Here is a 26482-nt window from a genome sequence, read left to right as displayed (position 1 = left end):
TTATTATAATAACACAAGAGAAAGGAAATAAAGTTGTATAAGACCAAAGCTTTTCTATACTATTGAAATTAAGTTGGTATTCATGCAAATAGAGAGTTGTAAACAAATAAACCAATTACAAAATGGGTAAAGGATTTGAATAAACATTTCTCCAAAGAAGATGTATAAATGGCCAATAAGCACATGAAGTAAGGTTCAGCATTATTAGCCATTAGGGAAATGTAAATCAAAGCCACAATGAGGGAGTTCCCGTCAGGGCTCAGCGGTTAACGAATCTGACTAGCATCCATGAGGACGAGTGTTCGATCCCTGGCCTCACTCAGTGGGTTAAGGATCTGGAGTTGCTGTGAGCTGTGGTGTAGGTCACAGACACAGCTTGGACCCTGCGTTGCTATGGCTCCAGTGTAGGCCAGCGGCTACAGCTCCTATAGGACCCCTGGCCTTGGAACCTCCATATGCCTCGAGTGCAGCCCTAGAAAGACCAAAAACAAACAACAAACAAACAGAAAAAAAAAACCCACAATGAGATATCATTCCATATCCACTAGGATGGCTAGAATCAGAAAAATGGTTAATGAAAGTGTTGGTGTGAGGAAATTTCCAAATTGGAAATTTGGAATCTGTTGCTGGTAGGAATGTAAAAAGATGCAAATGCTTTGGAAAACAGTTTGGCAGTTTCTCAAAAAATTAAACATAGTGGAGTTCCCTTTGTGGCTCGACTAGGATCCATGAGAACGCAGGTTCTATCCCTGGCCTCACTCAGTGGGTTAAGGATCCGGCGTTGCTGTGGCTGTGGCGTAGGCTGGCAGCTACAGCTCTGATTTGACTCCTAGCCTGGGAACCTCCATATGCCCCGGGGGGCGGCTCTAGAATAGCAAAAAAACAAAAAAAATTAAACATAGACTTAACCATATGACTCAGTAGGTCCATTCCTTGGTATATATCATGAGACTTTAAAACAACCATGTAAAAAACTTGTAAATAGACATTCAAAGTAACATTATTCCTAGTAGCCCCAAAATGGGAACAACACAAATGTCCATCAAAAATTGAATATCCATTCAATATCCATCACATTGAATGGATATTCATTGTCCATTGAATGGACATCCATTGAATGCTCATCACAAATGTCCATAAACAAAAATTGAATATCCATTCAATAGAGTATTATTCAGGTATAAAAGGAATATAATACTGATTGAAACATATTACGACGTGAATGAAACTTGAAAACATGGTAAGTGAAAGAAGCCACAAAAGGCTGCATATTATATTATTCCATTTATATAAAATATAACAGGCAATGCCACAAAGACAAAGTAGACTTGTGGTTGCCAGGGTTTGGTGGCGGTAAATAGGGAGGGATTGCTTGTAAGTGTGGATTTCTTCAGGGGGGTGATGAAAATGTTCTGGAATTAGATATTGGTGTTAGTTGCATAACTTTGTGAATATACTAAAATCACTGAATTGTACACTTAAAAATGAATTTGGAGTTCCCATCATGGCTCAGTGGTAACAAACCCGACTAGTATCCATGAAGACTCAGGTTAGATCCCTGGCCTTGCTTAGTGGGTTAAGGATCCGGTGTTGCAGTGCGCTTCGGTGTAGGTCATAGACATGGCTCGGATCTGGCGTTGCTGTGGCTGTGGCCGTGGCTGGCAGCGGCAGCTCCGATTAGACCCTTAGCATGGGAAATTCCATATGCCCTGGGTGTGGCCCTAAAAAAAAAAAAAAGACAGGTTTTTATGGTATGTGAATTATATCACAATAAAAAAATACAACTGGAACAATTTAGATAACTTTTACTAAGGGAAGATTAGGGAAGGGGCACAGGTGGGAGAAAAGGGAAGTTTGCTTTGGATATTATAAGTTTGAAATACCGATTAGACATCAAATGGATCTATTATGCAGGCAGCTGGAGATATTAGTCTTCATTTCAGGGGAGAGATACAGATTGGAGATATAAATTTGAGGAAAAATGAATTAGTACATGTAAAACAGAATAGTGCGTGGAACATAGTAAGATCAATAAATTTAGCTATTATATTTATTATTTTGTATGTATAGAATAATAGTCAATTGGACTAGCACAATTTGTAGAATTTCTTTCTCCCTGATTTGTAATGCCACTGCTGTTGTGTAGAAATCTCCCATACATACTGAGGGCCTGCTGCTATCATTGTATTTTTTGTTTGTTTTTTTCTTTTTGGCTGCCCCATGGCTTACGGAGATCCCAGGCCAGGGGTCAGATCACAGCTGCAGTCATGACCTAAGCCACAGCTTAGTATCCCAAGCTCTACTAAGACACCGCCAATCCCTTTGCGCCACAGCGGGAACTCCTATCATTGTATTCTTTTAAGTAGAAATTGTTTTAGGAGAGAGTAGATTGGCAACCAGGACCCCTCTCAGGTTTTCTCAATTCACTTCGCAAGAACATAGGTGATTGTACGCTGCTCTTTCACCTTTGTTACCTAGAGAGAAATCACCTGGATTCTTTCTACCTTTCAGAGGCTGTGAAGATAGATGAGATCCTAGGCAGGAAGTTTAGAAAGCTGATATAAAACTGCAAAAGGAAGCTTCCTGAGATTCCAGAGGTAACATTTTGAGTCAACCATCCTTAAAATTACAATAATGTTTTTAAAGTATTTCTCGGGGAGTTCCCATCGTGGCTTAGTGGTTAATGAATCTGACTAGGAACCATGAGGTTGTGGGTTCCATCCCTGACCTTGCTCATTGGGTTAAGGGTCCGGCGTTGCTATGAGCTGTGGTGTAGGTTGCAGACGTGGCTCTGGCGTAGGCAGGTGGCTACAGCTCTGATTAGACCCCTAGCCTGAGAACCTCCATATGCCACACGTGCAGCCCTAGAAAAAGACAAAAAAAAAAGTTTTTCTTGGAGTTCCCATTGTGGCGAAGCAGAAAGGAATCCGACTAGTATCCTTGAGGATGCAGGTTCAATCTCCAGCCTCAACTGGTCTGGGATCCAGTGCAGCCATGAGTTGTGGTGTGTAGGTCGCAGACGCGGCTCGGATCCTGAGTTGCTATGGCTGTGGCTGTGGCTGGCAGCTGTAGCTCTAATTAGACCCCAAGCCTGGGACTCTCCACAGGCTGCAGGTGCAGCCCTAAAAAAATAAAACTAAAAAAATCAAGGTTTTTTTTTTTAGTTGTAAATACCACATAACAAAATTTACCACCTTAGTAACCATATGAGAAAATTTTAAATGGTCTTTGCATTTGATGTTTCACCCAAAATCTTCCGAAGGCTGTCTCCTTCTCATAGTTCAATTCTTCAAGGAAGTGATAATTCTGAAGGCCTGCATTTTGTAAAAAGTCTCCAGTTCCTGTGGTTGAACTTTTGGTAGAAGTTCTCCACCGCCATAAACAGTCACACACAGAGCAGATTATGGCCACAGTTATGCTACTCTAAGTGCAAAGAAGAAAATTCAACTACTCAACTGTTTGGAATCTTGTATATAGCTGTCTCAGTTTTTCCCCCTTTTTTAACAGCTTTATTGAGGTATAATTTCCTCTCGTTTTTAAAGTGCGCTCCTTTAAGATGATCTCATTCTGTAGAATGAGAACCTTTGAATCTCCAGTACTACAGGCACCTGTAAGGATTCCCTTTCCTTCTTTTTCTTTTCTCCCTTACACTAGGCAGCCGAACACGTGTAACCACCGCCTAGAGAACTTGTTCAGCCTCCCTACCTAGCCCTGCCCACTCTAAGTCCAGCCCCTTCTTTTTTCGGAGCCCAGTCCCTCCGCCGCTTTCCAATTCAGGCCCAACAAATCTCGCCCTTCCTCCAACCCCCTCTCAACATCTCGCGAGAAGTGCGCGCGCCTGGCCGGACGAGAGGAAAGTATCTGCTCCGCTGAGGGGGGGAAAGAAGGAGCTGGAGGTAGATTGTGAGACCAAGCGCAGGCGGGCAGGAGGCGACGGAGCTACCAACGGGTAAGTCCTGTTAACATTAACTAGTCCACGAGCTGACGGGACTCTCCCCCTCAACTGTGGCCCGTCCCAGTGTCCCAGGCCGGGACCTCCCCTCCCAGTGTGTGTTGGACGGGGGCGCTGAGGCGGTGGCCGGGCCCTGTCTGAGGAAGAGGGTGGGGCGTGGGCTAAGGCCGACCAATAAAAAAGAAGGAAGCTACGATTGGCGGCGATGAGCACTAATAGGAGATCGTCTTTACCTTGCGGAGTGCCGCCCCCTTCTCTCTTTCCTCCCGCCTCCTTCCTTTGGGGGGGGAAGGCGGGGCCAGAGGCCTGAAGTGTGGGGAGAACTTGGGGTAAGTAGCCCCGGGGGGCTCAGGGCGTGGCAATGAGAGGGGAGTTGAATCCTGAGGGAATGGAAGTCTAGTGGAGGCTGGAATGGGAGGAAGGGGTGGGGTACTAAATTAGTTGAAGACCCAGGGTTTCTTCCAAGAGTGGGGTTAGAGGCTTGGCATTGGAAGAGGCAAGGGTAATAGGCAGGAGGTAGGGATGAGTAGGTGAAAACATGGTACTTGGTTTGGCTGGAAAGATAGAGGTAAATCATTGGAAGTGAGAGCACGGCATTTCGATTGAATTATAAAAAAGAGTATTAGGGACATGATAGCAGGAAAAAAGTGTGGATATGGAGAAAATTAAGTGAGTGAGTTTGGGAAGACTTAATAGTGGTGTGTTAATGGCCAAAAGGCATCACTTTAGAGAGGGTATGGGGGAATCCAGAGAAGTAAGGGAGGTGTTTGGTTAGGAGACGGCTGAGATATGCAAGTGTTTAGCCTAGGTATCAGAATAAGCCTGGGAAATAGATGTAGGGCTTTTGGTGGATATTGCACCCAGTCTCGTGACCAGCCTGCAAGAGAGGTGGGATAGGGGTAGAGAAGGAGAAAAATAGAGCACTTTCATCACTTCTACTCTGATTTCCTTTCTCCCCCTCTTCCTCTTCCCGCACTTCATCTCTTCTTCAACTCAGGGATGGGGGCTTGAGACTTAAGCAGCCAAGTTGGAGCCCCATAGGGAGTTATATGTTGCTCTCAATTGCTTGTTATGTTCTCCGACTGGGGTGTTTACTACCCAGGGCACCTCCTACCCAGATTCCCGCGTTGCTGCTTTACTAACTTTAAAAGTTTGTTTTCTCCTTAACAGAGGGTGTTTTAATATCTCTGAGGGTTGTGTCATAGTAAGTGTAGGTTTGTGGGGGTGTGCAGAGCTTTCTCTGAAAGCTCGCTTGAGCCCTGTGTTTAAAAACTTTGCAGTAATGCAAGTTATTCTTGTAGAGACATCGGTCTTTATAGGTATTCTAAGCACAACAAAATATCCTAAATTGAAATTTGTTTTGTCAAATATGTTTCTTACCCACTGATATTCTGGAAGAGTTGCTAAATGGTCGCAGTTTTATTTAGCTTATATATTTTTTAATGGTGTAAATAAAATGCACACGTATTTCAGGAAAGTGAAAAAATTTCAGCTTCTTCCTTTGTGTCCAGACTCAGAAGCTAAAGATATGTCATAATATCTTAGGGCAAGGGTTGGGGAAATCAAACACAATTTGTACTTAAACATGGAGGATATAAGGTAAGTGGAGATGATTGCGAAATTTAACATGTCCGTAAGAAAAGAAGCTAAAGGAAAGTTTGGCAGCTATACTAAGTAGTCTTACCAGTTCTTAATTCTATACAGAAAAGGGGCAAGTCTTTGCCCTTTGTTTGATAGTTACATATTATTTAATAATGAACTAATACAGCCAATTAATTAAAAATGCCTTTGCTGTTACATAGATTTGTCTTTTACATTTCTTTTCTTCTCCTTTTACTTTTGGAAGCAAAATAACATCTGAAATACCCATAAAGCTGTTATATGAAGAGAAATCTCAGAGTATTTTGCTTTGTATCATTCACCCTGGGTTTTCAGCAACTATTTGTTCTTCTGGCTAGGAAGTTACCTCTGCAGCACTTTGAAACCAATTAGTTACTGACTTTTTAAGATTAATTACTTAATTGGCTTCCAGAATTTCACATTCAGAGCATTGCTGTTGGACATACAGACATTTTCAGTTGCCTGGCAGCAGCTTGCGCATGCACACCCCCCCAACCCCCAATTCAAGGAGAGAGCCAAGTTCCTTGTTTTATTCTTCCATCCTACAATTTGTGATGGCTTTGACTTGGGTACTATTAAATGCAACATTATTTTTTTTCTTAATAATATCTACCAAAAAAGTAGAGAATTATAGCAGTTCTCATCTTGAAATTTGTGGATTAAAGATTACATCCTGTGATGTTGTAGTGTTGTAACTTTTGTTTTTGTTTACCATGGCTTTTAAATGCTAATATTTACCGTTACTGTATATCTTCTTTCTCTTTCCTCTCCCCATTTCCAACCCAAAATGAAAATTGTTTTTTCAGTCAGCTCACAAGCTGCTGCTTTAAGTCCCTAGCTCTGCCTGAACACAGCTGCTCTAAAGTTCTCACAAGTTATTGTTTTGTACATGTCAAGACTGAGCTTTTCCTCCGCTGCAGTAGGAGGGAGTCAGTGTTAGAGCAGCCTCCTATCCACGTCTGATGAGGAGGAGCCTTTTTGAAAGGAAGTTTTAGGTGGAGCAAATAGCTTTGCCATGTAAATGTCTAATAAAGACCGCTCTCTCCTTGAAACTAATTGGCAGACCTGCACATAATTGTCCCTTATCCCTTGATAAAGGTACTGAAGTTAAGGGGCAGATGTTGTTTCTTTGGAAAAACAAATGCAACATTTGTTAAAAAATAAAAAGCATTACTTCTTTTGTTGCTGGTTTCTCTGACTGTGGTACTGTGATTTTAGACTCAGTGAAAAAAAGTCTTCCATCTCTAGAAACATGTCAAAGAAAACAGTTTTTAGCTTATCGTTTTTTAATGTTGCCTTCTCCTAACGGTCTTCTTTTGGGATCAAGTACATTCATGAAATGTGAAAATGCATCATTTTGGAATGTCTGGTGGGTGGTCTGGTCTTTTGACTTCTGAATGCTGTAAGGAAGAGGTCTCTACTTCTCAGATACCCTGTTCCAATACTGGAGCTCTACTTTTAGAACATTCTTTACATTGTGCTGAAGCTCTTAACTCCTGCCATCTGAAGCTACAATAAATAAACCTAATTCCTTGTCATCATGGTAGCCCTTCAAATATTTGATGGCAGTTATGTCCTGTTAAGTCTTCTTTTACTGGGATAAATATCCCAAGTTCTTTCAGCCATTCCTTAAGTGACATTTTTGAATAAAGTTCAGGCTCCTCATCAACTTAGTTGCTGGAGTTATTAGGGTTTCTTATCTAGATCTGAAAATAGCATCTCAGATATAATCTAATCAATACACAGTACAAGGGAGAGTGTGGCTTTTTTATCCTCCACTGCACTCAATACCTCTGTTCTTAAAACCCAAGATCACATTAACTTACATAATTAATTTTTTCATTTTAATTGATGGTTTTGCATTTATCCCTGTAATTGTCATCTTGTTAGTTTTATTTTTTAATAATGATTTTTTTCATTATAGCTGATCTACAGTGTTCTGTCAATTTTCTGTTGTTCAGCAAGATGACCCAGCAACACAAACATGTGCACATTTTCTTTCTCACATTATCATGCTTCATCATAAGTGACTAGATATAGTTCCCAGGATGGCATCTTGTTAGTTTTATTGTTTTAGCTTGGTAATGTTATTTAGCTTCTTAACCATTCCTCATATCTTTGTATTGTTGATAGTCAAATTTGATAAACATGACATCTATATTTTTGTTTTAGCTCACTGGTAAAAATATATAAGGGTGGAAAAATGTGTAACAGCACGTTATCAATAGGTTGATATTACTCCCTTAATGAATCTTTTGGGTAAAATTCAGTTATGAATCCATGTACTGTTTTATTATCTAACATATTTCCTGTGAAGTATTAGGAGGTGTTCTGGTGAAGTCTAAATATATTCTGCCTCTGACATTATCCTTGAGCTCCTAGGCTAGTGTCCTTGTCAAAAAAGAAATGAAGGAGTTCCCGCTGTGGTGCAGTGGGTTAAGAACCTGACTGCAGTGGTTTTGGTCACCATGGAGCTGTGGGTTCCATCCCTGGCCCAGCACAGTGGGTTAAAGGATCTGGCACTGCTGGAGCCTCTGTGCAAGTCCGCAGCTGTGGCTGGAATTCAATCCCTGGCCCAGGAACTTCTGTATGCCTGCGTGTGGCCTTTAAAAAAAAAAAAGAAAAAAATGAAGTTATGTGTGTTACTGTTTAGCTATCTTATGCTAGTGTTTATAGATCACTGCATTACTTGCAGGTTGTTCATAAGCCATCTATTTAATATTTCACTTTATAATCTTCCTGGGAAACAGTATTTCATTAGAATATAGTTTCTGGACCCTACCTTCCTTGGCCCCTGTTTTTTTAAGTATTATTCCCCCCCCCTCCCGTTTTTAAGACTTCTAGTCCTGCTTCCTTGTTATTTTAAAATTTTTTTTTTTTCCTGTTTGGCCGCCCCATAGCATATGGAGGTTCCAGGGCCAGGGATGGAATTTGAGTCCCAGCTGCAACCCAACCACCGGTTGTGGCAACTCGGAATCCTTAACCCACTGTGCCAGGCTTGGGATTGAACCCATACCCTTGGAGTGGCCGGAGATACTGCAGAGACACTGTTACTGCTGCGCCACAGTGGGAACTCCCCTGCTTCCTTTCTAAAAAAATAATTCTAGAACAATTTAACAGTGTTTCCTCATAGTTGCATGTTTTTTGTCATCAGATGAAATTCTATTTTGGAAACTCTTTTAGGAAGAAACATCATTCCCTGAACATTTTAAGTTACATATTACAGAATTAAGCAATAGCTTGTATAACAGTTGTATTGTAGCTTCCCCGTAATATTGACATCTCCAGTTTAGACCTTTTTTTTTTTTTTTTGGTCTTTTGTCTCTTTAGGGCCACACCCGTGGCATATGGAGGTTCCCAGGCTAGGGGTCTAATCGGAGCTGTTGCTGCTAGCCCGCACCAGAGCCATAGCAATGCCAGAACTGAGCCGCATCTGCGACTTCCACCACAGCTCAAGGCAATGCCAGATCCTTAACCCACTGAGCGAGACCAGGGATCGAACCCTCAACCTCATGGTTCCTAGTTGGATTCGTTTCCGTTGCGCTATGACTGGAACTCCCAAGACCTAACTTTTCATTTTCTGCTTGGAATAAAAACCTACAGCACCTATAAAAGAAATGTACACACATTTACATACATATACATTCATATATATGATACATATGTGTAAAATATTGTATGTATGATATATAATATATATAATTGCTATTTATAATTATAGTTTATTGGCATGGTGGTCTAAGTTTGTAGTGTAAGTAAAATGGTGCTATAAATAAGGTAAAGCATCAGAAAACCTCTTGGGACTAAAGACTTACTGTTGGCGGCCAACAACTTTCCTGTGGGTTAATTTTAGCCTAATAGTTGAATTTATGTTTGAGCAATTTTAGCTGATAAATGCAGTTTTAAAGCACCTTCCTCTTTTGGGGTTTTGATTTTTACTTTCATTTTTAGAAAATTGCAAATTGTGAGTGGAAATGATTGTGTGGAATAAACTAGCATGCTGTTAGTGACAGAATACATTTTCTTTTGATATATTCTCATCCATATGAGATTGTAGTTATGAATTCTCCTGGAAAGCAGAAGGATGGACTTGATGACCCCTTAAGGTCCTTTGCAGTCCAAACATTCATAAATAGAAGCTCAGTTCAAGAAACTTACTATCGAAGAATCAGGAATAAAAGTAAGATTGCAAAGAAAATGAAATTGAAATGGTTCTACTCACCCAGTGGGAATAGATAAACAAAAATTAAGGATCGTAGATGACAAGAAATATTAACTCTTTTAGGTAAAAATTAGCAGCAACAAATATTTTGCATTGGGATCATTTTATGTCTTAAAATATTTTATCAGGACAAGGAGTTCCCATTGTGGCTGAGGAGAAATGAATTTGATTAGTATCCATGAGGACGCAGGTTCAATCCCTGGCCTCACTCAGTGGATTAAGGATCTGGCATTGCTGTGAGCTGCGGTGTAGGCTGCAGACACAGCTCGGATCTGGCATTGCTGTGGCTGTGGCGTAGGCTGGCAATACAGCTCTGATTCAACCCCTAGACTGGGAACCTCCATGTGCCGTGGATGCGGCCCTAAAAAAAACAAAAAAAAGAAAATTTTTATCATGACATATTCTCTTCAGAATTTCCCTAGTGGACATTGTTGAAAGAATGTGTTTTTTGCCTTCTGTTAAATCATAGTATTTTGTTTTCTTTCCTTCTCTTGTTTGTCCTTTTGTTAAGAAACTTAAAAAAATATATATATATATGAATAATTTACTCACTGTGTGTATACAAAAATACAGTTTTGAAAGTAAGGGCGTACCTATTGCATGACTTCCTTAGAGAGGAGGGATGAATACTAAAATTCAGGAACGGTTTTGTGAAAAGATGAATTTATTATCTAGTTTTTATTTTTATTTATTTATTATTTTTATTGTTTTGCTTTTTAGGGCCGCACTTGTGGCATATGGAGGTTTCCCAGGCTAGGGGTCAAATCGGAGCTGTAGCTGCTGGCCTACACCACAGCCACAGCAACTCAGAATCAGAGCCACCTACACCGAAGTGCACAGCAATGCCAGATCCTTAACCCACTGAGGGAGGCCAGGGATCGATAGATCGTGGATGTTAGCTGGATTCGTTTCCCCTGAGCTGTGACAGGAACTCCTATTATCTAGTTTTAAAACTCTATAAGTGGACCTCTTAGAAAGATTCCCAATTTAACCAAAGGTGAGCTACTACAGTATTGTCATGAAGGATAACAAAATGTACTACAAACTTACTACTTCACTTTGTTAGGTTTTTTTTTCATCTTTTGGTGATTTTAATCCTAAATGTTCTTATACATTGAAACTTGACTATGCAAAAAGTTTCTCTAATTCACTACTGCATTTGTCCTTAATACATATCAATTTGTGGAAGTCTAACAAAGAGCCAAGATTTAGCTTAAAAAGTTACTTTGTGAGCTTGTGGCTTTGGGCCTCCATGGAAACAGTTTTGTTCTGCCATAGCCTCACCTTCTCACAAAACCCAGCTTGTTTTCTTTGAGTGGGTTATCTACCAGTACCTTCTTATCTGGTGTAGTGCTTCTTTCTGACACAGTGGACAGAGGAGATTTATGTTCTAAGTTGATCAAATTTTATTTGGGGCCTAACATTTTTCTACATTTCTACCATGTATTAGATGTTATATTTTTTTCAGAATTAAAAGTAGAGTAACTGGAGTTACCTGTTGTGGCTCAGTGATAAGGAACCCAACTAGTATCCATGAGGATGAGGGTTTGATCCCTGGCCTCAGTGGGTTAAAGGATCCCGTGTTGCCATGAGCTGTGGTATATGTCAAAGACGCAGCTTGGATCCTCTGGCTGTGGCATGGGCTAGTTGCTACAGCCCCCATTCGTCCCCTTGCCTGGGAACCTCCATATGCCTCAGGTGTGGCCCTAAAAAAAAAAAAAGAAAAAAAGAAAAAAAATAGAGTAACCATTCTTTTTTAAACAAGAATATGCCTGACTTTATTATAAAAACAGGATGATTTATTGAATATAACATATGATTGCTGTAAATGACTTGTGTTGGCACCAAGTTTCTTGGCAGTAATGTTTATTTAACTGTTATCAAACTTGAGTAATACTATGCTCGTTTTATTTAGCATGTTTTTTCTGGTATTTCTGGTACTAACATATCTCTCGTAGTACCATTTCTTTAAAATTTTTTTTTAAGTTTTGGTCAACCAGTAGTCTGCTAATAGCTACGTCAGAGTTTTTTGGATTTTTCTCTTTTTTTTTTTTGTCTTTTTAGGGGTGTACTTGCAGCATATGGAGGTTCCCAGACTAGGGGTTGAATTGGAGCTGTGGCTGCTGGCCTACGCCATAGCCACAGCAACTCTGGATCTGAGCTGCGTCTTCGACCTACACCACAGCTCATTGCAGTTCCATATCCTTAACCTATTGAGTGATGCCAGGGATTGAACCTGCATCTTCATGGATACTATTCGGATTCATTTCCGTTGAGCCACAATGGCAGCTCCCTATGTTAGAGATTTTTGAAAAGCAGTGAATGTTTGAGATAACCCAAATAGGTCACTGTATTACCAGTATGTGGCAGTCTTAGAAAATAGATTTTTTTTTTTCCCTTGAGAATTTCAAATGGTCTCCATGATTATCATTGTGAGATAATGTAGCTATTTCCTATGGTGGGTCAGGCTCATACTGGGGTTTAATGTTATAAGTCTAACAGGTTTGTTGTTGTTCACAGCCTATTTAAATTGTGAAGATTTAAACTTTACCCTTAAAGATCATTGTTTTGGGGTTGATTACTATTGGTTCGTTGTTTTAGGGGTCACACTTTATCTGAAAATGAGAAGGAAAAAAAAAGAAAATACAACACCATAGATTTTTCACAGCCTACCAATTTCCAGGAATTTTTCTACTGGTAAAAGCATGTTGAAGACAAATATAGATAGGTATAATCTCTAGTTATTTCTAATGCTGGTTCCTACTGTCACTTTTAGCATGTTTTTACTTCTTTGTTTTGGATTTATTAACCTTTTTGAGAATAGTCCAAAACAGTTCCTTGAATCATCCAAAAGCCTAGGAGACTTTTAAAAAGTTCAATTTTAGTAGTTGCCTATATGAAGCTGTTTCCAGATAGATTCAAAGCTTTGGCCATGTGTTGCCTAACTTATGATTCAGCCTAATTTTCACTCCCATCTGTTTTCAGTCATTTGCTTCAAAACTATTTGGTCTGTTTAAGCTGGCTTCTTTCTTTGAAACCTGTCCCTGCTTGTCTGAGCCTGAAATCCAGAAATTAATTTTAACCTTCTCTTTGATCAATCCAGGGTATTCTGCCGATTTTCAGACTGTGGATCTCAAACTGCTTTTGGTCTCAGTACCCACCCCTCTATACTCTTAAAAATTATTGGGGTCTTCAAAGAGTTTTTGCTTATTATGATTATCTGTTTATACTTGGCATATGAGAAATTAGAAGGGGGAACTTTTAAAAGATTTATTTACTTATTTTAAAATAACAACGTAAATAACTATAATATCCAAAAAATTGAAGGGAAGAGTGTCAAATGTCTGGCTAATAGAAAACAGCTGTATTCTCATATCTGCTTCTACATTCAATCTGTTAGGATACATTGTTTTGGTTGAAGTATATATGAAGAAAATCTGTGCTCACACAGATATGTAATAGGAAAAGGAAAGATGCTTTTCAGATAATTGTAGATAACCTTTCTTCTTTGATATTACACTCAAATCTGAAAACTGATAGTTTCTTAAAGGCTAGCTATTGTGTAGAATCTGAAACCTCATCTGTGAACTCTTAATACTCCCTTACATTAATATGAATTGGCCTGTTGTGCCCTTTAAATAGATTTTTTAGGAATTCCCTGGTGGCCTAGTGGTTAAGGCTGCTGTGGCTTGGGTTGTTGCTATGGCTCAGGTTCAGTCCCTGGCTCAGGGACTTCCACATGCTGAGACAGGCCAAAAAAAGGGCTTTTACCCATGTATGATCTGAACACCCCTGAACCCTCTGAAAGGTTCTCAAGAATCTGTAGGGATCCCTGGAACCCATTTGAAAAATACAGCTGTTTACCGTAAGCTCTTCAACAATTTTAGTGCTTCTCAAAGGGTGGGTTCCTGATCATTGTGTCAGAATTACCCAGGATATTTTGTTTTGGTTTGGTTTAGGCCACACCTGTAGCACATGGAAGTTCCCAGACCAGAGATCCAATCCAAGCCTCAGCTGTGACCTACACTACAGCTGTAGCATCGCTGGATCCTTAACCCACTATACTGGCAGGAATTGAACCTGTGCCAATGCAGAGACCATGCTGGATTCTCAACCTGCTCTGCTACAGTGGGAATTACCCCCCAGGGTGGCTTTTTTTTTTCCCCCTTTTTAGGGCCACACCTGCACTATACTGGCAGGAATTGAACCTGTGCCAATGCAGAGACCATGCTGGATTCTCAACCTGCTCTGCTACAGTGGGAATTACCCCCCAGGGTGGGTTTTTTCCCCCCCTTTTTATGGCCACACCTGCACCATACGGAATTTCCCAGGCTAGAGGCTGAATTGAAGCTGCAGCTGCCGGTCTACGCCACAGCCACAGCAACATGGGATCAGAGCTGCATCTGTGACCTACACCACAGCTCATGGCAATGCTGGATCCTTAACCCACTGAGTGAGGCCAGGGATCGAACCCCTGTCCTTATGGATACTAGTTGGGTTCATAACCCATTGAATCACAGCAGGAACTCCCCAGGGTGTTTTTTGTTTGTTTGTTTGTCTTTTAGGGCAGACCTTGTGGCATATGGAATTTCCCAAGCTAGGGGTCAAATTGGAGCTGCAGCTGACAGCCTTTTCCACAGCCACAGGATCCTTAACCCACCGAGCAGGGCCAGGGATAGAACCTGTGTCCTAATGGATACTAGTCGGGTTGTTACTGCTGAGCTACAATGGGAGCTCCTTCAGGGTGTTTTTTAAAGTGTAGATTATTGGGCCCCAGTGCCAAGAGAATCCAGGAGGCCTGGGAATCTGTAATTTTACAAGGTGCCTAGGTGAATATGGTAAAGATTGAGAACAGTGGAGCTAGCTTAATTAATCATATTTTAAGAAAACCTAATTTATAAATCTTGAGAAATCAAATAAAAAATTTCTTGAATAATCACGTAATAAAAGTCCTTATTAACAATCTAACCCTAACCCTAACCCTAACCCTGTTTGTTGTAATTGGGATATCTTAACCTCGTTGTTGGTTTTTTGTTCTTAATTTTTTTTTTTTGGCCGTGCAGTGCAGTGGCTTGATGTGAGGTCTTAGTTCCCAGACCAGGACTCTAACCTGGGCTGCATCAGTGAAAATGCTGAGTGCCAACCACTAGACCACCAACGAACTTCCCTCAACCTTGTATTTTAATTAATAATAGTTATCATAAATACCAGGATTTGGCAAACTAAGTTCAGATAGTAATAAATATGTTAGGTATTGCAGCTCTGTCACTGTAGCACAAAAGTAGCTAGCCAGAGACAACATGCAAAGAATAAACATGGCCATGTTCCCATAAAGCTTTATTTATGGACACTAAAATTTGAATTTCATGTAATTTTCACGTCACAAAATTTTCTTCCTTTGATTTTTTTTTTAATCATTTAAAAATATAGGAGTTCCTGTCATGGCTCAGCGGAAACTAATCTGACTAGGAACCATGAGGTTGCAGGTTCGATCCCTGGCCTCGCTCAGTGGGTTAAGGATCCGGTGTGGCTGTGAGCTGTGGTGTAGGTCAGCAGCTGTAGTTCCTATTGGACCCCTAGCCTTGGAACCTCCATATGCCATGGGTGCGGCCCTAAAAAGCAAAAAAAAAAGGAAATAAATAAATAACTGCAGTGTAGCAACATGGATGGACCTAGAAATTATCCTGCCAAGTGAAGTTAGGCAGTGAGACACCAACAACATATGCTATCACTTACATGCGGAATCTAAAAAAAGGGCACAATGAACTTCTTTACAGAACAGATACTGACACTGACTCAGAGACTTTGAAAAACTTACGGTTTCCAAATGAGAAAGGTTGCAGGGTGGGGGGGATGTGCTGGGGGTTTGGGATGGAAATGCTATAAAATTGGGTTGTGATGATCGTTGTACAACTATAAATGTAATAAAATTCATGGAGTTAAAAGTGTCAGGCTGCAGGCTGGATTTGGCCCATTGGCTGGAGTTTGCCAATCCTTGATATATACTATAACTGGATTATGAGTTTAAAAATTATTATAATTATTATAATAAAATATAACTAGTGTTGAAACTATGAACATTATTTAATTTTCCTAGACTAAAATAATGCTTCAAGAAACCATCCCTCAAATTCATGTGTCTGGATATTCTTCTTCTTTTTTTTTTTTTTTGTCTTTTTTGCTATTTCTTTGGGCCGCTCCCGCGGCATATGGAGGTTCCCAGGCTAGGGGGTCCAATCGGAGCTGTAGCCACCAGCCTATGCCAGAGCCACAGCAACGCAGGATCCGAGCCGCGTCTGCAACCTACACCACAGCTCAGGGCAACGCCGGATCGTTAACCCACTGAGCAAGGGCAGGGACGGAACCCGCAACCTCATGGTTCCTAGTCGGATTCGTTAACCACTGCGCCACGACGGGAACTCCTGGATATTCATTGATATAATAAACATATAAGAAATAACTGTTGAAGTTCCCATCATGGCGCAGTGGTTAACGAATCTGACTAGGAACCATGAGGTTGTGGGTTCGATCCCTGGCCTTGCTCAGTGGGTTAAAGATCTGGCATTGCCGTGAGCTGTGGTGTAGGTCACAGACATGGCTCGGATCCTGCTTTGCTGTGACTGTGGTGTAGGTCAGCAGCTACAGCTCCAATTAGACCCCTAGCTTGGGAACCTCCATATGCTGCAGGAAGTGGCCGTAGAAAAGGCAAAAAGAGAAAAAAAAGAAAAAGAAATACCTGTTGAAAATACACAGTTGAGTTAGAATTGGGTTTATGAAAAGATACGTTGTCCATTTTTATATCTTCTTTGGGGTGTGTGAGAATAGGTAACTAAGATTCAGGCCATCCTCAATCTGTTGACTCATCTTTGGCCTACTTTTTGGTAACTCTCTACTACATATTTCAATCTGTTAGCAAAGTGCTTTATAAAAGACTAATTGGTATACACTAGTAGAAGTGTATGTGTGTTTTATTAATCCTTTTGGGGCATTTGGTTTACCTACTAATGAAGTAATGTATTAAGCTGTTGTTATGTTAAATAATACTATGGAAAATTACCCCAGAATTTATGAACAGAAATTTCAGCTCCTGGAGTTCCTGTTATGGCTCACCAAGTTATGAACCCAACTAGTATCCATAAGGTGGGCGTTCATTCCTGGCCTTGCTCAGTGGGTTAAGGGTCGGGTGTTGCCGTGAGCTGTGGTGTAGGTTGCAGAGGCGGCTCGGATCCAGCATTGCTGTGACTGTGGCATAGGCTGGCTCTCATTCCACCCCTAGCCTGGGAACTTCCATATGCCACAGGTGCGGCCCTAAAAAAAAAGAAAAATGAAAAGAAATTTCAGTTCCTAAATAATCTACTGGCTGGTAAAACTTGAGACTTCTCTGTTGTCTGAGGTTAATGTACCTTCATTATAGTTTCACTGTTCATATGTTTATTAGAAACTTTTCATAAGTCAGTGTTCTAGAGATAATGCAAATCACAATAGCACAGAGTATCTTACGGAGAATAATAGGTTGAGACTGCTGTGGTGGAGATTTTGTACTTCTGTTTGTACTCTTTGCTTAGCAGCTGCTAAATTATCTTAGAATCTGTAACTTGGTATCCAAAGCTATGCTCTTGGAAGAGAACTGTTTGTATATAATTTCTTTCCTTTTAATATCACAAGGGAATGGAGCCTGTAGAGCTCTGTTTGAGTGCCTAAAATCTTTTAGCTTGTTTGTAGCTTAGCTGAAAGGCATTCAGTACCTGCTCAGCCTGATTCCATCTCTATTCCCTCTGTGCTGGATGGTTGGGACAACTTCTAAGTGTTTAATATAAGTGCTATTCATTGTTAGGGAGCATTTGTGGGAGTCTGAAAATGGGTCTTTGAGGGTAATAAAGGCGGAATTACCTTGAAATGCTTGATTTATCCTGTGTGTCATTCTAAGTTTCCACCATGTCTATTTCTATATGATGCTGTTAGTTTATATTTTTAGAAAGATTTTTTTTTGGTAGCCCATTTTGAACTTAATTTGTCAGTTGGTTCTGTGGTTCTCTTGCTTTGTAGTAGAGAGTGAACAACTTTGTATCATTTGTAAATACCATACTATTTAGTGCTTTAGAATAATCTGGCAGGTATTGACTTTTTTTTTAAGTCATACAGATCGGTTGTTTTTGTTTTTTTTTAAATGAGAGTTGCACGTGTGTTTCAGGTTCTCTCTCTCTCTCTCTCTCTCTTTTTTTTTTTTTTCCCTTTTTCACCTCACAGGCAGTATGGAGGAATTTCTGGGCCAGGGATTGAACCTATGCTGCACAGCAGCAACCAGAGCCACAGCGGTGAACACAGGAGCCTCAACCCTCTAGGCCATCAGAGAACTCCCCAGATCAGTATTTTTTATTATTAATATTATAGTCTTTTGATTTATTAAAAGCAACCTGTGATCACTGTAGAAACTTTGGAAAATACTGAAGGTAGAAAAAATAAAATCATCTGGGATAATGGTTACCCAAAGATGACCATTATTAACATTTGATATGAATTCCTTCATCTTGTTCTATGCTTATTATTTTGTTTGATTTTTTTTTATAGATTTGGAATTATGGTGCATATGCAATTTTATATCCTGCTTTTTCTCCCCACTTAATGTATAGAATTTTCTCATGTCATTAAATAGCTTTCATAAATGTTATTCTTAACAACTTATAGTCAGTCTGTTGTTAGACAGTATCTTAATTTATATTTATCCATTCTTTTTATTTTATTTATTTTTATCTTTTTTTTTTAAGGGCTGCATCCAAGGCATATGGAGGTTCCCAGGCTAGGGGTCTAATCAGAGCTGTAGCTGCCAGCCTATGCCACAGCCACAGCAACCCGGGATCTGAGCCGCATCTGCAGCCTACACCACAGCTCATGGCAACGCCGGATCCTTAACCCACTGATCTTGGCCAGGGATCAAACTCTCAACCTCATGGTTCTTTTTTTTTTTTTTGTCCCTTTTTGCTATTTATTGGGCTGCTCCCGCGGCATATGGAGGTTCCCAGGCTAGGGGTCGAATCGGAGCTGTAGCTGCCGGCCCACGCCAGAGCCACAGCAATGCTGGATCCAAGCCGCGCCTGCAACCTACACCACAGCTCACAGCAACGCTGGATCATTAACCCACTGAGCAACCTCATGGTTTCTAGTCAGATTCGTTAACCACTGCGCCACGACAGGAACTCCTTTTTTTTTGTTTTTGTTTTTGTTTTTTTGTCAACCTCATGGTTCTTAGTTGAATTCGTTAACCACTGAGCCACAACGGGAACTCTGGCAAGGCCAGATTCTTTTTTTTTTTTTTTTGTCTTTTTGCCTTTTCTTGAGCCCCTCCTGCAGCTTATGGAGGTTCCCAGGCTAGGGGTCTAATCAGAGCTATAGCCACCAGCCTACACCAGAGGCACAGCAACAAGGGATCCGAGCCGCCTCTGTGACCTACACCACAGCTCACGGCAATGCCGGATCCTTAACCCACTGAACAAGGCCAGGGATCAAACCCACAACCTCATGGTTCCTAGTAGGATTCGTTAACTACTGAGCCATGACAACACGAACTCCCCAAGGCCAGATTCTTAATCCACTGAATGAGGCCAGGGATCAAACCCAAGTCCACATGGATACTAGTCAGGATTGTTACTTCTGAGTCACAATGGGAACGCTTTATCCATTCTTTTTAGGTATTTAATTTAGTTTTTCTTTTTTGTTGAGTATGATGACTGTGAACAGTTTCCTATGCAAATAGTCCATGTTTCTGGTTTTAGACTCAGAATAAAGTTCTGAAAGAAGAATGATTTGTTCAAAGCATGTAAAACATTTTAAGACACTTAGTATAAACATTGCCAGATTGCTTTCCAGAAAGATTGTCCAAATATGTACTCCCCAAAGTTCCCGTTTTTAAGGTGCCCTCTCTGCTGCATCCTTGACTAGCAAGCATACTTGAAAATACTATCTTAACAGTTCTGGTCTAGGTTTTGTTTTCAAGGGTCAGTTAAGGGTTAACTTGCCAAATCCTCCCCCCTTCTTTTTTGGCTGCCAATGAACGTTCCCAGGCCACAGCATTGCCGAATATTTAACCACTAAGCTACCAGGAAACAACACCATTTTAACACTCTTACCAATAACTGTAGAACTTCCTCTCTGTTACTTGTATGATAAGAAAAGCATAGAATTGGGAGTTCCTGTGGTGGCTCAGCGGAAACTAATCTCAAAGTATCCATGAGGACGCAGGTACATCCCTGGCCTCGCTCAGTGGGTTAGCCGTGAGCTATGGTGTAGGTTGTAGACACGGCTCAGATCTGGCATTGCTGTGGCTGTGGCGTAGGCCAGTGGCTATAGCTCCGATTCGACCCCTAGCCTGGGAACCTCCACATGGTGCAAGTGCGGCCCTAAAAAGACCAAAAAAAAAAAAAAAAGAAAGAAAGAAAGAAAAGTATACAGTTGTTCGGGTGTAGTCACATACAGTGCCTCCAGTGTCTCTTAGGCACATAGTAGTTGTGAACATGTATTTAAAATATGTCTTAGGAGTTCCCGTCCTGGCGCAGTGGTTAACGAATCCGACTAGGAACCATGAGGTTGCGGGTTCGGTCCCCGCCCTTGCTCAGTGGGTTAACGATCCGGCGTTGCCCTGAGCTGTGGTGTAGGTTACAGACGCAGCTCGGATCCCTTGTTGCTGTGGCTCTGGCATAGGCTGGTGGCTACAGCTCCGATTGGACCCCCTAGCCTGGGAACCTCCATATGCCGCGGGAGCGGCCCAAGAAATAGCAACAACAACAACAACAAAAAAGACAAAAAGACACACACAAAAAAAATAAAATAAAATATGTCTTAGGAGTTCCCTGGTGGCGCAGCAGAGTAAGGATTTGACATTGTCACTGCTGAGGCTCAGGTCGCTGCTGGGGCATGGGTACAATCCCTAGCTTGGGAATGCCATGGGTGCAGCCAAAAAAAAATGTCTTAAGTATATATAGCTTTAAATACATTAATACCTGCATAGTGGTTGTTTTGTGGACCCAGCAACTTTCTGCAAAACTTGGAAAGATAAGTATAAAATTACAGCAAAATATACTTGAGTATTGACTTCAGATTAAATCAGTAAATATTTATTGAATATCAACTGTTTTATGAGAGGAAAAGTTTCTAGGAGTTTTAAACTAGATCTCTATATTCTACCCCATTCCCCTTTTGGTCACAGGTAATACAACCATTTTTTTTTTTTTTTGTCTTTTTGCCATTTTTCTTGGGCCGCTCCCTCGGCATATGGAGGTTCCCAGGCTAGGGGTCCAATTGGAGCTGTAGCCACCGGCCTACGCCAGAGCCACAGCAACGCGGGATCCGAGCCGCGTCTGCAACCTACACCACAGCTCAGGGCAACGCCGGATCATTAACCCACTGAACAAGGGCAGGGACGGAACCCGCAACCTCATGGTTTCTAGTCGGATTCGTTAACCACTGCGCCACGACGGGAACTCCCTTTCTTTTTTTTTTTTTTTTTTTTTAACCATTTTTTTTATTTGTGGAACTAAGCCATCATTCTTACCTCTTACTTGGCATCTTTCATGCCAAGTGACGAAGATTCTTTGCTTGACCAAACTTGAGTCAGGCTTCTTTTAGGCCTGTCTGTTTACTTCTTTGTAAAATCGAATTTTAGCAAGAATCCTGCTAAGTCAGTTTAGCAAGAGCTTCCCACCCTCAATATCTGATCACTCTCACATCTGATCAGGTTCTTCATCCTCTGCCTGCCCTCCCCCAGGTGATGTATGATCACCTTGGCTTGTCTTCAGCAAGAATCTTGTTAGGTTAGTTTAACCAGAATCCCCCTTACCCATCATGTTTCCTCTTAGTAATTTTCTAGCCACCAACTCCTACCCTGGTCCTTGGCTATAAATTCCCACTTGCTTATGCTGTATTCAAAACAGCCTGGTTATACAGTGAGGTCTCTTACCCTCTGTTGCAATTTTCCTGAATAAAATCTGTTTTTTACTGCTTTAACTACTGTTCAGCTCTGGTTTTCTTTGGCACGGATGAGTGAAATATTCTTCCTTTTTTTTTTTTTTTTTTGCAAAAGGCTATTATTGTCTTTCTATTTTTATGTCCACTTTGCCTGGCACTTAGTAGTTCCTTAGTAATTTTTTTTGAATGAATGAATGATAGCTAGTGATATTTATGGTATACATGCCCTTTTTATTTTTTGTACTTAGCAGTGTCTGCATTTTGTTATTAGGAATCTACAAACGGGCCATTGGGTGTGTTTTTGTACTCTTACCTAAAGTTGGGCCATCTTACTAACATCACTTGGTTACTAAAGAAATAATCATATTAGAGTTCCCTGGTGGCTCGGGGATTAAGGATCTGGCGTTGTCACTGCTGTGGCTCAGTTTCAGTCTCTGACCTGGGAACTTCTACATGCTACGGGCACAGCCAAAAAAAAAAAAAAAAAGAAGTAATCATATTACACCCAGGTCCAGAGAACTGACTTTGTAGACCTCACTGATAGGCTCTATCCTCATTAAAAAAAAAAAAAAAAAAAAAAGATATACATATATACATACAAAGAGAATCAGTTTTCTTACTTACATATTGACCATTTTAGGGTATACTTCAGGCCCTGACAAAACTGTTTAAGGATTTTATGAAATTACTTCAGTTTTTAAAAATCATTCTGTAAACCTTGGGTTTTCTTCACTTCTTTGCTAGCATTAACATAACTTTCTATCTTTTAAGTAAATACCAATTTGATAATCATTTATGCCTTCTGGTGAGTGAGTTCATGAGCTTTTTCTTTGGCCGACTTGGCCCCTTGGACAGCCTTTTTACGAATCTTTGTTTTCCTGTTCTAAGATTTCCACTGAGAGCATTTTACTTTCCCTTGGAAGTGTCTCTAAATGTATATATCCCCTGTCTGTCATTTATCGCTTAGTTCTATAAAATACTTGAGTTTCATCCTGAAGAATAGATTGAGAAACAGACAGTGGACTTGAGTGCCATGTCTAGATACATGATCTACTTGTCAAGTAGTACAGTTAAAAATGGGCTGTGAGTTAAAGTCTAGTGAATGGCAGCATCGTTTATTCAAGATTTCACCTTTTGTCTTAGTCTCTTTATACTACAAAAATGTGTTGCTGTTTGTTTTTGTGAAGGCATCAGTTTGACCTCTCATAATTAAAGATTTAAGTATCAAATAGAAATAAGCAATGGCATTCTGTGTATGTAGCAATTGATACAGCAGACTGAAAGTGAAAAAAAAGGTTTTTTTTAAGATATTAACTGGAACTTCTTTTTAAGTGGGGAGACAGATCACTATTGTTAAATATTTAATTTCTCAAAAAGACATCACTTTAAAAGCAAGTATGATGGGAAATGAAAAGGCACAAGAGATTGAGGGAATGATTTATGAATAATGGTAGGTGTTTAGGAAAGAGGGCCTTCTTCCTCCCATTGTGATCTCCCTTTGGTGAAAATGGCAAAACAAAAGCCAGCAAAATGGGAAGGAAGCAGGAAATCCTAGTTAGTGGCTGTCGGATTTGAATATTTAAGAGCCATGAAAATGCTTGCTTCTGTTACATTTTAATGCTTTCCCCCAAACTTTTTTTTGCCTTTTTTTTCTTTTAGAAAGTCATGATTTTTCATCTCAATTTCCTAGTAAGGATGCGGCGAAATAAAATTTGAAGCCATATATTGTGATGTGATTGTGCAAAACCAAGTCAAATTTTGAATTCTGTGTTTTGAGGAAAACCATTCCAGAATATATTTAATTGCTTCCTATGCCAGTGCTGTCCTACTCTCCAGCCAAGACCTTTTTCTTCCTCTAAATAGGTAGAAAACAGGAAATTCTGCCTCAAAAAAACAGAACTAAGGTAAAACTAAGGAATCCAGCCTGGTCTTTATGTTATATCTGCTCTAGCCCTTGTAGTTTATACTTCCTGGTTGAAAATATGTTAGAGGATCTTGTTGAAATAAAATTCTCATTTAGCGATTATGTTAGGAAAGCAGGTTCTGGGACCAGGAAGTGAAATTACCTCCAGCACAGCAATTGTTAGGAATTTGTCCAGAGATCAGTTGCTTTCCAGAAATGTTCTGAGTTTTCAGCCATAATGGCATTGGTCTTTACATGTATTTACTGTTATGTACTTGTATTTATTTTTTGTACTCTGTTGTAGTTCCAGAAAGTGCTAAAAAATCACCATGTATTTAAAATAAACAAACAAACCAGAAAACCCCCTTGTCCTGGGGCTATGTGAAGAATAAAGCTCTCATTTTCCACGTACCCAGTCATCAGCTTGAGCTGGCCTCTCCCAGGAACAGAATTTATTGAAGCAATTTATCCTGGCTAAATGTGATATAAATCTGTGTACACCTATGTATATACAGGCGCTCTTCCATTACAGCACTGCTGCAGCATCAGTTTCCTTCATGGGTAGACCCTGTTCCTATCACACTGAAAGATGACTAAGAAGCCCTTTCTATTTTATGGGACACCCCACATTTTTAAACACCGATTAGTTGTGGAATTACTGATCAGACTACCAGAAATACGCGTTTCCAACCCCAGAGTGAGTCTTAAGAGAGCAGGAGAGATGTTACCTCTGCCCTCTGAGTTTTAAGCATGGTTTTCTGATTGCCAGATTCAGTCTAGCACTTTAGCATTTTATTTTAATGCAGACCTGACTGAGATTAACCTGACATTTTCATTTATCTGAAATTTGGTTACAGTTCTGAAGTGATTTCTAGGTATATTCAAATTATAGTTCTTCCTCTTTCATCTTCCCTCGTTCATATTCTTTCATACTGCTTTCTGTGTTGTGGAAGGACCTTTGAAAATGTCCTTTAGGTGTTAATTTTATGATGACTATTTTTGTGTCCCTCCTCTTTTTTCTCTCTCATCCTTCCAAAATACGGTTTATCTTTTAGGAATATTTTTACTGTGATTTGCATTTCTAATCCTTATCCATCTCTACCTCTATTTTTATTCTTAGTTGGGATGTGAGAAATTTCCCCAACACATTCACTTGGAATTACTACTCTTTGACAAGGAATTTCGATCAACATTTCAAGAGTTTAACTTCAATAATTAAAAAAACAACCACAGTATAAATCCTGTTAAATTCTTCAGAGAAACAGAGGATAGATAGTGATGCCTTTTAGTGCCATTTCTTTTATCCCCTGCAGCAGCACACATCTGTTGGCTGCAACAGAGCAGCCCAAGAACTCTGGCCGAGAGCAGCACAAACAGCCGGAACACATTCACCCAGTAAACCCCCAAAGAGTCGACATTTGTTTTATTGCTGCTTTTAAAAACCTAGCCATAAATAGAATCAGAGGGGGAAGGGTACTGATATTTCTCCATTTGCCACAGATGATTGGTGGGGGAAGAAAGAGGCTCCCTGTGGGGAGAGAAGGGTTTTATTTTTATTTTTTTATTAATGAAAATCATTTCCCATGTAGCCCAATAGGATGGGTGCTTTGTTTTCTTTGGCAATAATCTGGGATAAACAGCCCTTGCCAACAGTCTTGTAGTTTATACACCAGGGAGCCAGATTATGGCCCTGTAAAATGGAGCACCCCTCCTATAATCCCTTAATTAATTAAATGACAAATTTTGGTCTTCTCTAGTTCAGAAATATGGCTTCCGCATCGAGCGTTCAGTGGATTTATTGACGTAGGGAACTGCACTGGTTGTAATTCAGCAGACTGGAGAAGTATGTTATATATACTGTAGCAGAAAGAGGGAAAATCTACAAAAGGCTTGAAATTTCATGACTACTTAGGTCTACATTTTTCTAATTAAACTTCTCAATTGAGGCACAGTAGATCATATGCCACCTGTCTAATGGGTCTCCCCAAAGTAGCCGGTGTTTATAGCTTTGATAGACGGCATTCTTGGAACACCTGTTTCTAGGCTTGATATTTTTGAAGCGCCCCCCCCCCCCTTAACTCCAGCGTATTTAACATAACTTTTCCCCCTACCTCCCCCTCCTCAGCTCCGCTCTGCTTTATGAAATATGGGAGACGACAGACCGTTTGTGTGCAATGCCCCGGGCTGTGGACAGGTACGTTTACAATATACTTTATTGTGAATGTCTCGTTGTGAATCAAAGTGGCTGTTTTATCACTAAGGCAAAGAGTTTAAAGCCGGTGTTTTACGTGATCACTGGAGGTAATCAGATCAGAGGATTTGCAGTGTGTAAATCCAAGTTATGAGGAAGTGTAGGCACTCTACCCTAATGAAATCTGCCTTGCTCTCTTTCATATTGTTATTCTACTGGTGTTTGTTTCCCAACACACACTGTTGAGGAATACATGTTGCTCCTGTCTCTTTTCTAAAGCTATTTATATAAATACAAAGCAAGTTTAAAAATACCTTCTCTTCAACCTTCATGGATATAAAAGTCTGCTCAACATATTTGGATGGGCAGCTGAACATGTACCCATTCAGCGGGGACCTCAAATTTCTAGAATCTGTTTTGAATTTTTCACTTAAGAAAAAAAGGTGTTTCTTTTGACCATTGATCTAGAAAAATCATTGTTCGCAGCTAAGGCAAATATCCATCTAGGAAAGACAAATCCAACATAGAAACTGATCTCACAGCAGTCACACAGCTACAAGATTTCTCGGCTGTTTTCACCAGCTGGTGCCATGAAATGACTTGTTCTGTGTGTCAGCTGCCATGTTATTGTTTGTA

At 40.3% G+C, this 26482-nt stretch overlaps 1 protein-coding gene across 3 annotated transcripts in view; it reads left to right on the top strand.

The window, feature by feature from the left end:
- The first annotated feature begins 3825 nt into the window (after positions 1 to 3825).
- Positions 3826 to 26482, top strand: part of ATF7 (activating transcription factor 7) — a 109951-nt gene continuing 87294 nt past the window's right edge. Inside the window, exons 1-2 of one of the 3 annotated variants that reach the window (XM_047786766.1) lie at positions 3826 to 3949; positions 25781 to 25849. In XM_047786766.1, coding sequence (XP_047642722.1) covers positions 25802 to 25849 — 48 coding nt within the window. In that variant the 5' untranslated portion in view covers positions 3826 to 3949; positions 25781 to 25801. Of the gene's footprint in view, positions 3950 to 4217; positions 4282 to 25780; positions 25850 to 26482 lie in introns of those variants that run through there. The other 2 variants (XM_047786767.1, XM_047786768.1) reach the window with 2 other exon arrangements.

The sequence above is a fragment of the Phacochoerus africanus genome, chromosome 7, assembly GCF_016906955.1.
Source record: "Phacochoerus africanus isolate WHEZ1 chromosome 7, ROS_Pafr_v1, whole genome shotgun sequence".
NCBI classification, from domain to species: domain Eukaryota; kingdom Metazoa; phylum Chordata; class Mammalia; order Artiodactyla; family Suidae; genus Phacochoerus; species Phacochoerus africanus.
This window is presented reverse-complemented; position numbering and strand designations above follow the sequence as displayed.